Genomic DNA, 12,554 nt, shown 5'->3' on the forward strand with positions numbered 1-12,554 from the left:
AAGTATTTTGCCTTAGTTTTCACAGAGGAGATGGATATTGGAATTGTAGAACCACTAATATTTAACAATATTATTCAAAGAGAAATGGTACAAAAGAGGTTACTCAAACTTAAAGTAGACAAATCACAGGGACCTGATTGCTTATATCTAAAGATCCTGAGGGGGAAAAAAGGGAAGAAATATCAGAGGATGTAACTAAGTTTCCAAAATTCTATGGAAAGGAAGATTGTGTCAGAGGAATGGAGGATGACATACGTATTTCTCCACTTCAAAACTTACAGGAGTAAACTATAGGTCAGTTTTTTTTTATTACTTCAATTGTTGGTAAACCACTAGTTTCTATAATACGTGATGAAATTACTAAACACTTGGAGTAACATCAATTAATCAAGACCACTCAGCAGATTAAAATGCAGGTCATGCGTGATTAAAGTTCTTTGAAGAAATAAGAGAGAGGATAGCTAAAGGTAAAGTGGTTTATATAGATTTTCTTAAAACATTTGATAAGGTATCACATAAGAAACATATGGCAAAGATAAAGCCAAATAGAATTAAGGTCACCTCGATAAAGAGATGGTTGGAGGGCTGAGCACAAAGAGTAGAAGTAAAAGGAAATTTATTAGACTGCAAAGATATAGGCCACGATTTTGCTGACCTTGGCGGGTCTCTGGCGGGTGATGTTGGTGGCGGGTCTCGTCCTGGCTGCTGGCTCCATCCTGCTCTGTGAAATGAATTTCCCTTGATGGAGCTTGTTAAGCCCGCCCAATGCATTTCCCGGACAATTAAAGGAACGGGTCTGGTGATGTCATTTGATTATGCATCAGCAGCCGGTTTCCTTAAAGGGACCATGTCCAAATTTATTTTGACATTTGTGCTGTCAATGTTCTACAGCATTGCGGTGCTGCAAACACTGACAATGACTGCACAAAGGCACAGGGCTGCACCCAGGCTCTCCCATGACTCCCTCCATATGCTTTTACAGGGAGTCATAGCACGCAGGGGGGTCCTCTTCCCTTCCCATGGGTGGAAGAGACCTCCCCAGGAGATCAACACAGTCTGGTTGCACATTGCAGAGGAGGGCACAAGCAGGGATGTGGTCAGGAGGACCTGGGTGCAGTGCCGCAAACCTTTCAATTATCTCAGTAGATCACGAAACGTTAGTACAAAGCCACACTCAACCTCATCCTGCTGTGCCTCTCATTGCATCCCCATCACTCCTGCACATCCTTACACCAACTTCCCTTGCACCTCTACCCATCCCTCTCTATCTATACTATCACATCCCCATCTCACTAGTCACCCCTCACACTCACCTTCATCCTAGTCCAATCGTAGCAACTAACAACACACAACGCTAGGCACGGTGGGTGTTTTATGCAATATTCATATAAAGTTTCTGTTAATGTGGTGTCAAACATTGAAACCTTTATTTTCAACATTTCGTGTTCTTGGACAGATTTGTGTGCACCTTTGGAAGTGGCTTAGTGAGTTGCAGTGAATGGTGAGACATAACGGTACCCCCCAACCCCCACAATGGGGATGAGTGTGAAAGGAATGGCTTGGACGTTGTAGGGATGCTTTATGGTGTTGGTGTGGGGGTGGTGCCAACCTGGCGCATCATGTGGCAGCCAGGGTGTACAGCATCAAGTGAAGTAAATCTGGCCATGGTGAGGCCATCCCTGGCCTCCCAGGCAGAAATGTGGTCGGGTGCTGATGCCCTCTGTCCTGTGCAGCATCAGTTGATTGCGGAGAAGGTTGGTATTGTTGTTAGTGCTGCTGGTGTGCCTGGTGCTGCTGGTGTTGGGGCTGATCGTGGTTGGATTCTGAGGACCAAGGTGAGAGAGGAAAAAGGGCACCCATGCTGATGGAATAGATGGCAGGTGAAGTAGAGATGACAGAAGCGATCTGTCAATGGTGAGAGAGGTCTGACTGGATGGAGACTTGCAGCATGGTGAATCTGTTGTGGAAATGCAGTGAGGAAGAGCTTGTGGCTGAGGGAAGATATCTCTATAAGGTGGGAGCTTTTACTTTACATTTGAAGCTATCAACTCAACAGCTGATTCAATGGCCACTGAACTCCTGCCTCAGCTTCACAGAAGTGGTCCACGTGGGTGAGCTGTCAAATGCAAAAGGTAAGCTGAAAATCATTCTTAAGTGGCTCTAAACAAGGTCATAATTACCTGAATAGGGTCCCCTGCCGCTGCGTGACAGGTCTGCTCAGCGCTGACAGACCCGATATTGGGAAACGCACGTGGCATTGGGTTCATAGCGGGGTCCCAGCCCACTGGGAAAAAAACGCTTTTCCACCCGACCTTACCGATCACGCCCGCTGACCCCCGGTAAAATTCCAGTCATAGTGCTTTTAATTATTATTTAGATAAATGATCTACCCTCAGAAGTTGAGGGAACAACATCAGAATTTGCAGATGACACCAAATTTGGGGTATGGCAAATTGTGATGAAGACTGCAATAGGATAAAGATAGGCAAGCAGGACTGGCAGGTGCAATTTGGTGTAGAAAAATATGAAGTTAATACATTTTGGCAGTTAAAATAGGGAAGGAAATGCACCTTAAATGGTTAGATTTAAATGGAGTAGAAGAGCAGAAGGACCTTGGTGTGTAGATACACGGGCCAGTGAAGGTAGCAGCACAAGTAAATAAGGCTATTAAAAAATAAATTGGATCTTTAGTTTTGTATCTCGAAATATAGGGCTAGAAATTCAGTTAGGGGCGCCCAGCTCGCCTGGGCGCCGGAATTACCGCTGCGCGCGGAGCCACTTGCGCCAGCGGGAAATTCAGTTTCAGCGCCCCAAGTGGAAGCCGGCCGCTAAACAAGGGTTTCGGCGCCCCGCTTGGGGCGCTGAAACTGAATATCAGCGTGTAAAGTGCCGCAGCGCCACCCGCTGCGGCACGGCAGCCTGCGGTACTGCAGGCCTTCCTCTCATTCTTAAGGGGGAGGTGCCTGCAACAGCGCGATCCCCGCTCGCAAGTGCCGGCAAATGAGCCCAGCACCAAGGAGAAGTGCCGGGCTCTCTGGAAACAGCCGGCAATGCCGCGGGGGGGGGGCTGTAGGAGGCCGGGGAAGGAGGTGCTGGCAGGCGGCCGCCGAAAAAGCGGCCGGCCGCACCTCCACCTTAACTCGCCCCAGTACCGGCACAGGTAGGCCCCATGTACCGGTCGCTGTTTGCGGCCGGCGCGGGCGAGGCGGCAGCAACCAAATATGGCCAGTGGGGCGATAGCGGGGCGCTGCACACACCGATGATGTCATCGGTGGCGGCGCAGCGCTAATGGCTAACGCCGCCATTAGCGCCCCGCTAAATATCGCGGTAGGTTTGCACAGTGGCGCATAAGCCCTCTTTGGGCGCAAACTGGTGGCGCAGGCCACTGAATTTCTAGGCCATAGAATATAAAAGTAAGGATGTACTGTTGAACTTGGAGAAAACCTTAATTCAGCTGCAGTTGCAGTATTACATACAGTTTTGGGCACCCCATTATAGGAAGGATGCAAGAGCAATTGAAAATGTACAGATTGTATAAGTAGTTTAAATGAGAATTAGTTGCTTGAGTATGGGGAATGAGCAGGAGAGTGGGATTAGACTAGGTGGCTCATGTGAAGAAAAATACTAGTACAGACTTGGTAGACCAAATGGCCTGTTTCTTTCCTGTAACATTCTAATATTTTATGAAATATACAAGACTCTATTAATATAGCAATACACTTCTAATAACGTTTCAAATTAAAATACTTATTGCTTATTTGTGTGCACTATTTGATAATTTTATTGTATGGGAAAATTAAGTAAAAAGTAACAAATTATAGCAAACAATTAAAAGGCAGAAATCTCACCAAAGATTTCAGACACTGTGGCCCCGATTTTCTGGTCGCCGTCGGGCGGCTTTTCATGCGGCCGAGGGCTGAAAATCGCCTGATTCCCTGCCCCGCCCGACTTTCGGACTGCCATTTCCACGCGCCCCGCTTCAGTCCCGGCCGCCGCTGGCGGGACTGCTCGTCGGAGCACTAATCACCAATGATCACCTTGTTAAGGAAGATTTTCCGGGGCCGTTGCGACTTTGGGGCTTTCCCCACATGAAACACGCCTGCGGGGAACCCCGCCGATGAGAGCTGGCATGAAAACAGCTGGCTTGCTTGCTTGCAGCAGCAGGTCGCTGAGGGCTGAAGAGATTTAAATAGGCAGCATTTGCAAGCTGCAGGACCTTGTTGATCAAGGCTTGGGGGAACTTTTTGAAGCCTTAGGAGCAGCTGTAGAAAGTTGGAGCCTCACACACTTCTCCAGTGTGAGCTCCTGGGGAGCCCCTCTCACCACCCTAACTCAGCGCCCCCTCAACGGAGGCATCTGCCAGAAGCATGGGAGGCCTTTGGTACCTTCCCTTCCTGGCATTAGAGGATCTCCAACAGCAGAGGCGGCAGCAGCAGAACCAGGAACAGCAGGATGAGCACCAGGCTGCTGCTCACTCACCTGAAGCTGCACAGGCCAGAAGGGGCCAGCGCTTGGAAGTGGCTTGAGAGCACCTTGCTGCGCTTTAGGGGGCCAGTGGGACCCGTTTCTGCACTGGCAGTCCTACTCAGAAGGACTTCCATGAAGATCTGGTTTCTCTGTTCAACAGATGGCCAACGCTCCTCAAGAGATGTCATTCTCTTATGAGCACTCACCATGTTTTCCGTACCCTGGCGAGTTATCTCCTGCATGGAGGTTGCCAACCTTTCCATGGTGATGCGTTCATGCGCCAATGACTCCACAAAGGCTCTGCTCATGGTCGCTATGGACTCCTCCATTCGCTCCACACTCGCAGCAACCCTGGAGACAAAACCTGCCAGAGACTCCTGCATCTGTGCATGGAGATCCATCACCTCTTCTCTTGCGGATGGACCCAGAGGCACGACATGCAGCGCAGCTGAGTTGAGCTGGCAGAGTCCTGCGCCCTCCGACGAGGACTCTCCACTGCTGTCCCTGTCTCCAGAATCTGCTGAGGCTCACTTGTGAGCTGTGAAACACCAGGTGACAACACTACTCTATGTCCCGAAGGTCCCCCCGAGGTGTGAGTGTCTGCGCTGGTGCTGGGTGCGCTTACTTCTGCTGACGCTGCGCCCTCAGAGGTTGGAGCTTCCTCTGAGGAGTCTGGCTGCACAGCCTCTGCCTCCTCCACAGTGAGGACGGGGGCTCTGGATGGTACTGTGGGGGAGTAAAGGAAGGAGTTAGAGATGTAATGCCAAGGTTCTTCTGGTGACTCCCAGCGAGTTGGCATCTGCTGACACCTGCATCCATGCAGCATTGGTCTCAGTGGGAGGTCTCTTCCTCCCTGACCTAGAGAAGAGGACCTCCCTGTGGGCCCTAACCCAATCCAATAATGCCTGCAGTGAAGCCTCGTCGAATTTGGAGGCAGCTCGGGGTCTGGCACTGGCCACAGCTGCTGCAGGCTCCTCTGCCATCCTGTATGATTGTATGGTTCGTTTGGAAGCCTTCAGAGGATGCAGTGCTTGCTATGGACCTTGAAAGCACCACAAATGATGACATCATACTGTGGGGATTTCTGACTCGAATTGGACAATTAGCAAGGCTTCCCACATGCTGGAAATTAATTGGCCAATTGAGGGAAAATTGCATGGAGCTGGCTGACACTTTTTTGTGTGTGTCAGAAACCCCACATTCGGGGAAACCCGACCATTCCCCACACAAGCCGAAAATCGGGGCCTGTGCCTCTAAATTCCCTTGAGAAACTGCTTTCAAATCATGCCCCATGTTCAAACCTCTTCCCTTCCATCTATACCCAACATGAGATTAAACCTTGAAATAAATCGTTCCCGTATATTGTTATATTTTTATAATCTTATCAGTTGATTTCCCGTGATGCCTCTGTGCTCTTGGAACACCTGTAATTATCTCTCACTCAATGTTAATCAAGCTGAAAAATTACAAAAAAATTCTAAGAATTTTCTTACAAGTTTAATTGCAATATCCCATATCTGTTTATTAATATACTTTTTTAAGTTTCACCTAGTGGGTTATCTTGTATCTTCAAATATATAAAGATTATATTAAACAGATGGATTTGTTTTAATTTAAGATGTACAGTGTATTTGAATGGATTAAATACTCTTCTTGCCACAATATAAAGAATCTAAAGTTATTTGCAAGACTCTAATTGTGTTGTGTAAATGTTCCACTTTTATAAGGAAATGGAATGGTGGAATACAGACCTGAGGAGTTACCAGCTGATGGAAGTAACATCATATTCAATAAAAACCTGATCATTGATGCTGCCAACCAGCCAAGAAAAGAGAAAGTCAAACTCCCATCAGCCATTCTGAGCTCAAAGCCAGGTTCACTACCTAATCAGAGGGTAAGCGATATCCTGAATAACACCAGTAGTGTTAATTAAATGACATCCATATCATGTCATCCCATTTAAAACATCCCAAACAGGTTTCCGCCCCGCCACAGCACTGAAACGGCCCTTATCAATGTCACAAATGATACCTTATGTGACTGTGGCAGTGGTAAACTATCCCTCCTCATCCTTCTTGACCTGTCTGCAGCCTTTGACACAGTTGACCACACCTTCTGACCCCATATCCTCTCCATCACCAAGACTGCCTACTTCCACCTCCGTAACATCCTCCAACGCCTCTCCTCCGTTGTCCAGCTGGGTGAGCCTGCCCTTGCCTAGATCTATTCTTATCTATCCAGTCGTAGCCAGAGAATCACCTGCAATGGCTTCTCTTCCCACTCCCACACAGTTACCCGTGCAGTCCCCCTAGGATCTATCCTTGGCCCCCTTCTGTTTCTTATCTGCATGCTGCCCCTCAGCGACATCATCTGAAAACACAACGTCAGGTTCCACACGTACACTGACGACACCCAGCTCGGCTTCACCACCACCGCCACCTCGCTCGAACCCCTCCACTGCCTCTGATTTGTCACAGTGCTTGTCCGACATCCAGTACTGGATAATCAGCCATTTCCTTCAACTAAATATTGGGAAGACCAAAGCCATTGCCTTCGATCCCCGCCACATACTCAGTTCCCTAACACAATAGCAAAATACTGCCACTCTGACAAAAGGTCTTCGCCCTGAAACATTAACTCTGTTTCTCTCTCCACGGATGCTGCCTGACCTGCTGAGTTTTTCCAGCGTTTTCTGTTGTTATCTCAGTTCCCTAACCACTGACTCTATCCCTCTCCTTGGCAACTGTCTGAGGCTGAACCAGCTTGTTTGCAACCTTTGGCGCCCTATTTGCCCCTGAGCTGAGCTTCCGACTCCATATCCTCTCCATCACCAAGACTGCCTACATCCACCTCTGCCCACATCCACCCATGCCTCATCACATCTGCTGCTGAAACCCTCATCCATGCCTTTATTACCTCTAGACCTGACTATTCCAATGCTCTCATGGCCGTCCTCCCACGTTTCACCCTCTGTAAACTTGAGCTCATCTAAAACTCTGCTGCCCGTATCCTAACTCGCACCAAGTCCTGTTCACCCATCACCCCTGTGCTTGCTGACCTATATTGGCTCCCGGTCCAGCAACGTCTCCATTTTTAAATTCTCATCCTTGTGTTCAAATCCTTCTATGGCCTCCTATCTCTGACCTCTTTCAGCCCTACAACCCTCCGAGTTCTCTGCACTCCTCCAATTCTGGCCTCTTGCGCATTCCCAATTTTAATCTCTCCATCATTAACTGTTGAGCCTTCAGCTGCCTAGGCCCTAAGTTCTGGAATTCCCTCCTTAAACTCCTCCGCCTCTCTACCTCTTTCTCCTCCTTTAATATGCTCCTTAAAATCTACCTCTTTGACCAACCTCACCTAATATCTCCTTATGTGGCTCGGTGTCAAATTTTGTTTGATAATCGCGCCTGTGAAGTGCGTTTACTACGCTAAAGACACTATATAAATGCCAGTTGTTGTTGAGAATGAAGCAGTGAGTAAAAGCTGTAAACTGCTCAAACACTTCACCTTTGGTAACTTAGTTACAGTGATTGTATCTAAGGTATTATTTGGGGCAACAATTGATTCCCAACATATTTAAACTTATTTAATGGATTTTGTTTAACAGGACCCAACTGGATAAGACATCAGTTATATGAATTTAATATGCATAGTAGTGTTTTATCATTTTTAATCTGGGAATGAAATATCAATGAAGAGTCCTGGATTTTTCCATAAATTGTAATAATTCCAATTGTTAAAAATCTCATGAAATAAAATGTTATGTTATGTTTGATTAGGAACCTTAGCATTAACTCCTTAAACCCTCAATCCATATTTTATCATATACTGAAAAATAGATCTGGGTTCCTCGCCAATTACGCGCTCATCCGCATTCTCCTCAGCTCCTCATTCTGTGAAAACCAGTGAATCAAATTCCTAATTTTATCTTTCATATGGACTAGTATTGGTTGAGGCCACAGTTCTAGATCCAGTGCAACAGCAATAGAAAGACCATCCAGCTAGCAGAAGAAATGTATCCCAGCCCAGATTCTCCAACGCCCAGACTTCCTCTACTTTTTCCACAGACCCAAGCTCTGGTCCCCCGTTACCTCCCAACTCTTAGCCCTTGGCTCCTTCCTAACAAGTCTCCACCCCAATCCCACCTCTATCTCTGCCCCAGAGCTTTCATACACAGAGAATAAGAAAATAATGGGACACATTTTCCGGTCCTTGTGCCTGTGTGCATTGGAATGCCTGGGCACAGTGCATAGAGGAAAATTGGGCAGGGAGATCGCATGCATGTGAGGGAGCCCATCTGATTTTCCATTTGATTTAATCGGCATGTATCTCAAATCATCCTATCTTTTCAGAATAGAGGAAGAAAAAAATTCATCCAAAAAAATTAACGCCCCAATTTTAGCTTGGAGTGGGATTCGGGCGGGTGGGGGTCGGTTCAATGTGACATCCCCATTGACCTCGGCAACCTGCAATTTTAACAGCTGACCAAAGGGCAGGAGAGGAAGCCAACACCAAAGAGAGGCTCGCTGGCAAGAAGGTAAGTCATGGGTAGAGGGTTTTGTGAGGGACTCACGGAAAGACACGGTAAGGAGCCTGGGACAGGAGAGGCTTACACTTTCCTTGTGGGGCCCAGAGAAGCACTCCTGCTTCTCCTGGTCCCACAAGGAAAGTTAAAAAAAAACTTACCTTAAATGGCTTCTTCTGGTCCTGTATCCTCTTCATCTGGCAGGAAAGCCACAATGGCTTCCCCTCTTGGGCCAGAGTTAAAATTGCAATCGGGGTCCAATGACATCATTGCAATGTTCCTGCTAAGCTGCGCGGCAGCGCAGTGGTCTTGAGGTCCTGCGCAGGCAGCTCACCGGCTTCTACAGGAAAGAAACCGCGCATGTATGCAAATTTGAATGGTCCGCACACCCAGTTAAAGGGATCGCGCACTAAAAAAAATTTAGGGGGGACATTGCATCATCGGACCACAATCTGCATATTTAAAGTAGGACCCCCACCGGCTTCAGATGGATACCTTTGTCGCCTGCTCAGTGCAGCAGATTAAAATTGAAGACAGCAGGATCCAGGCGGGACGCCGTCTGGTAAGTCACCTGGCGATAATAACTGTCCACCCACCCAGTTTCTGCTGGGTAGGATTAAAATTGCCCCTAAAAAGTCTGTATTTGTACTTTACAGTTTGCTGTTATTGAAGAGCCAGTCAGAAGAAAAGTCAATACCGTATCCATTGCTGGTCCCATAGCAGGTGGTATATTAAAGGAACCAACACGCGGCTTTGAGCTGTTTCCAAGAGAGGTGAATTTTGGTGTCCTCCAAGAGGGTTTTACCTATACCTACACTGTCTTACTGAAGAATGTCGGAATAGACTCCTGCAGGTATTTTATTCTGTATGTTATGTCCTCTTATCAAATTCAATTGAGAATAAAATGTTTTTCCTTTTCTTTTTTCTACTGGAAACTCAGAGAAGGAAGCCCTTCATATCATCTGCTGGGGCAGATTTGAAAATATCATATCCTAGAGGTGGAAGAATTGTTGAGCACATGCATGAAATCTCTATGGGCTAGGTTGAGGCCAGGCACCAATGGTAATGCTCTAACATACTGTGTCACTTCGTTCTCCACCAGCGAGTGACTACCTTAAGTTATTTGGATGATGTTGATCTCAGGTCTCACTGATGAAAGGACAGTATTTTAACATACTCCTAGATTTTCCCACTGAGGGAAACCAGAAACTGTGTTTATCATCTAACTTTTACTATTTTCTCTATGTATGGCTGGCAGTAAGGAGCTACTGCCAAGGATCAGTAAGGAAATGGGACAGTACTTGTGCACCACCTGATATTCCCTTTCTATATTGATGCTACTGATATGGTCAGGAAAAAACTGATTTTAACCCTACTAATAGCTACTTCCTATTCATTTAAAGCAGGTGCCTTCAGCCATGTAGGTCTTACACTGGAATTACCTCCCTAAACCTCTTTGCCTCTACACCTCCCTGTCCTCCTTTGACTCTCCTTAAAAGCCACCTCTTTGACTAAGCTTTTAGCTATTCCTCCTAAGGTCTCCTTTTTGGGTCAGCATGAATTTCTGTTGATTATGCTTTGTGAAGTGCCTTGGGATGCTTTTCTACATTAAAGGCACTATATAAATGCAAGTTGTTGTCATTGTACATTCATTCTGCCATTGAGTGGTAGAAAGTGGGTTCATGTCTGTGAACCCAATTTCACTTGTGTTTTTGAGTGAGGCACTAAGTAAAACTACAAAGATTCCTAAAACAGCTTGCCACTTTCGCACATTAGAGAGAAATCATCGTTGGCTACTCTTGCATAACTTAAGTACAGCAGTGGTAGAGGCTTGGGTGCATATCCAAACCATGGGTTGTTAATGCACCAGGGAGACACAAAAAAGAGAAAGTGTGAGAGGAAATAGATACCTATCTCAGTATGTGTCACTGTAGAAGTTCACAGCATAGAAGGAGGCCATTCAACCTATCGCGTCTGTGCTGGCTCTTTGCTAGAGCAAACAAAAACTAAGCCCATTACTCTACTCTCTCCCCATAACTCTATATATTCTCCTGCTGCAAATATTAAAGAAGGGTTGTGACAAAAATGGAGCATTTTTATCTGTTAGATTATTTGGTTCTTTTCTTACTAGTTATGGCACGTGGGAGTTTAAAAACCCAACCTCACTTATAAACAATGGCCAACCAATTTGATACACAACAGCACAGAACTTAGACAGGTTTCCTGCATGGGCTTTGATGGGATGTGCATATGTAATTAGTAATTCTGTGGTGGATGACCTGATCCACTGTGTTCCAAAATGCTATTGCAAACAACTTGCATTTATATAGCACTTTTAACATAGTAAAAACATCCTAAGGCGCTTCACAGGTACGTCATCAGACAGAATTTGACACCGAGCCACAAGGAGATAATAGGACAGGTGACCAAATGCTAGGTCAAACAGGTAGGTTTTAAGGAGCAACTTAAAGGAAGAGAGAGGTAGAGATGCAGATAGGTTTATGGAGGGAATTTCCAGAGCTTGGGGCCTAGGCAGCTGAAGGCACAGCCATCAGTGGTGGAGCAATGAAAATCGGGGATGTGCAAGAGGCTAGAATTGAAGGAGCACAGAGATCTCGGAAGTGGAGGGTGGGGTGGATTTGTAGGTAACAATTGAATGATTACAGCAACAATCAGGATAGAGTCATAACGGCACAGAAGGAGGCCATTCAGCCCATCGAGTCCACGCTGGCTCTCTGCAGAGCAATCCAGTCAGTCCCATTCCCCCGCTCTATCCCCGTAGCCCTGCAAGTTTATTTCCCTCAAGTGCCTATCCAGTCTCCCCTTGAAAACATTGAGTGCGTCCGCTTCCACCACTTCCGTCGGCAGCGAATTCCAGGTCATCACCACTCGCTGCGTAAAACATTTTTTCCTCACATCTCCCCTATAACTCTTGCCCAAAACCTTAAATCTTTGTCCCCTGGTCCTTGTACCATCAACTGGTGGGGAACAGCCATTTCCCGTCTAGCCTATCCAAACCCGTCATAATCTTGTACACCTCTATCAAATCACCCCTCAACCTCTTTTGCTTTAATGAAAACAAATCCAGCTTCTCCAACCTGTCCTTGTAGCTAAGATCCCCCATCCCCAGAACCATTCTGGTAAATCTCCTCTGCACCCTCTCAAGGGCCTTCACATCCTTCCTAAAGTGTGGTGACCAGAACTGGACTCCAGTTGTGGCCTAACCAGCACTTTATAAAGGTTCAGCATAACTTCTCTACTTTTGTACTCAATACCTCTATTTATGAAGCCCAAGATCCCATATGCTTTGCTAACCACTCTCTCAATTTGTCCCGCCACCTTCAGGGACCTATGCACATTAACTCCCAGGTCCCTCTGTCCCTGCACACTCTTTAAAACTGTGCCATTAAGTGTATATTGCCTCTCCCTGTTCCTTCTGCCAAAATGCATCACCTCACACTTCTCTGTATTAAATTCCATCTGCCACTTGTCAGCCCATTCTGCTAGTCTTTCTATGTCCTATTGCAAGTCGATTGGTATCATCATCACTGTTTGCCAAACC

General features: G+C 46.6%; 1 protein-coding gene across 1 annotated transcript in view; it reads left to right on the forward strand.

The window, feature by feature from the left end:
* Nucleotides 1-12,554, forward strand: part of spag17 (sperm associated antigen 17) — a 348,837-nt gene that overhangs the window by 310,556 nt on the left and 25,727 nt on the right. Inside the window, 2 exon segments of the mRNA XM_086006806.1 lie at nt 6,195-6,361; nt 9,649-9,845. Of these exon segments, the coding sequence (XP_085862932.1) occupies nt 6,195-6,361; nt 9,649-9,845 (364 nt within the window).

Source organism: Somniosus microcephalus, chromosome 14 (assembly GCF_052327205.1).
Source record: "Somniosus microcephalus isolate GS21.2 chromosome 14, FLI_Smic_1.0, whole genome shotgun sequence".
Taxonomy (NCBI): domain Eukaryota; kingdom Metazoa; phylum Chordata; class Chondrichthyes; order Squaliformes; family Somniosidae; genus Somniosus; species Somniosus microcephalus.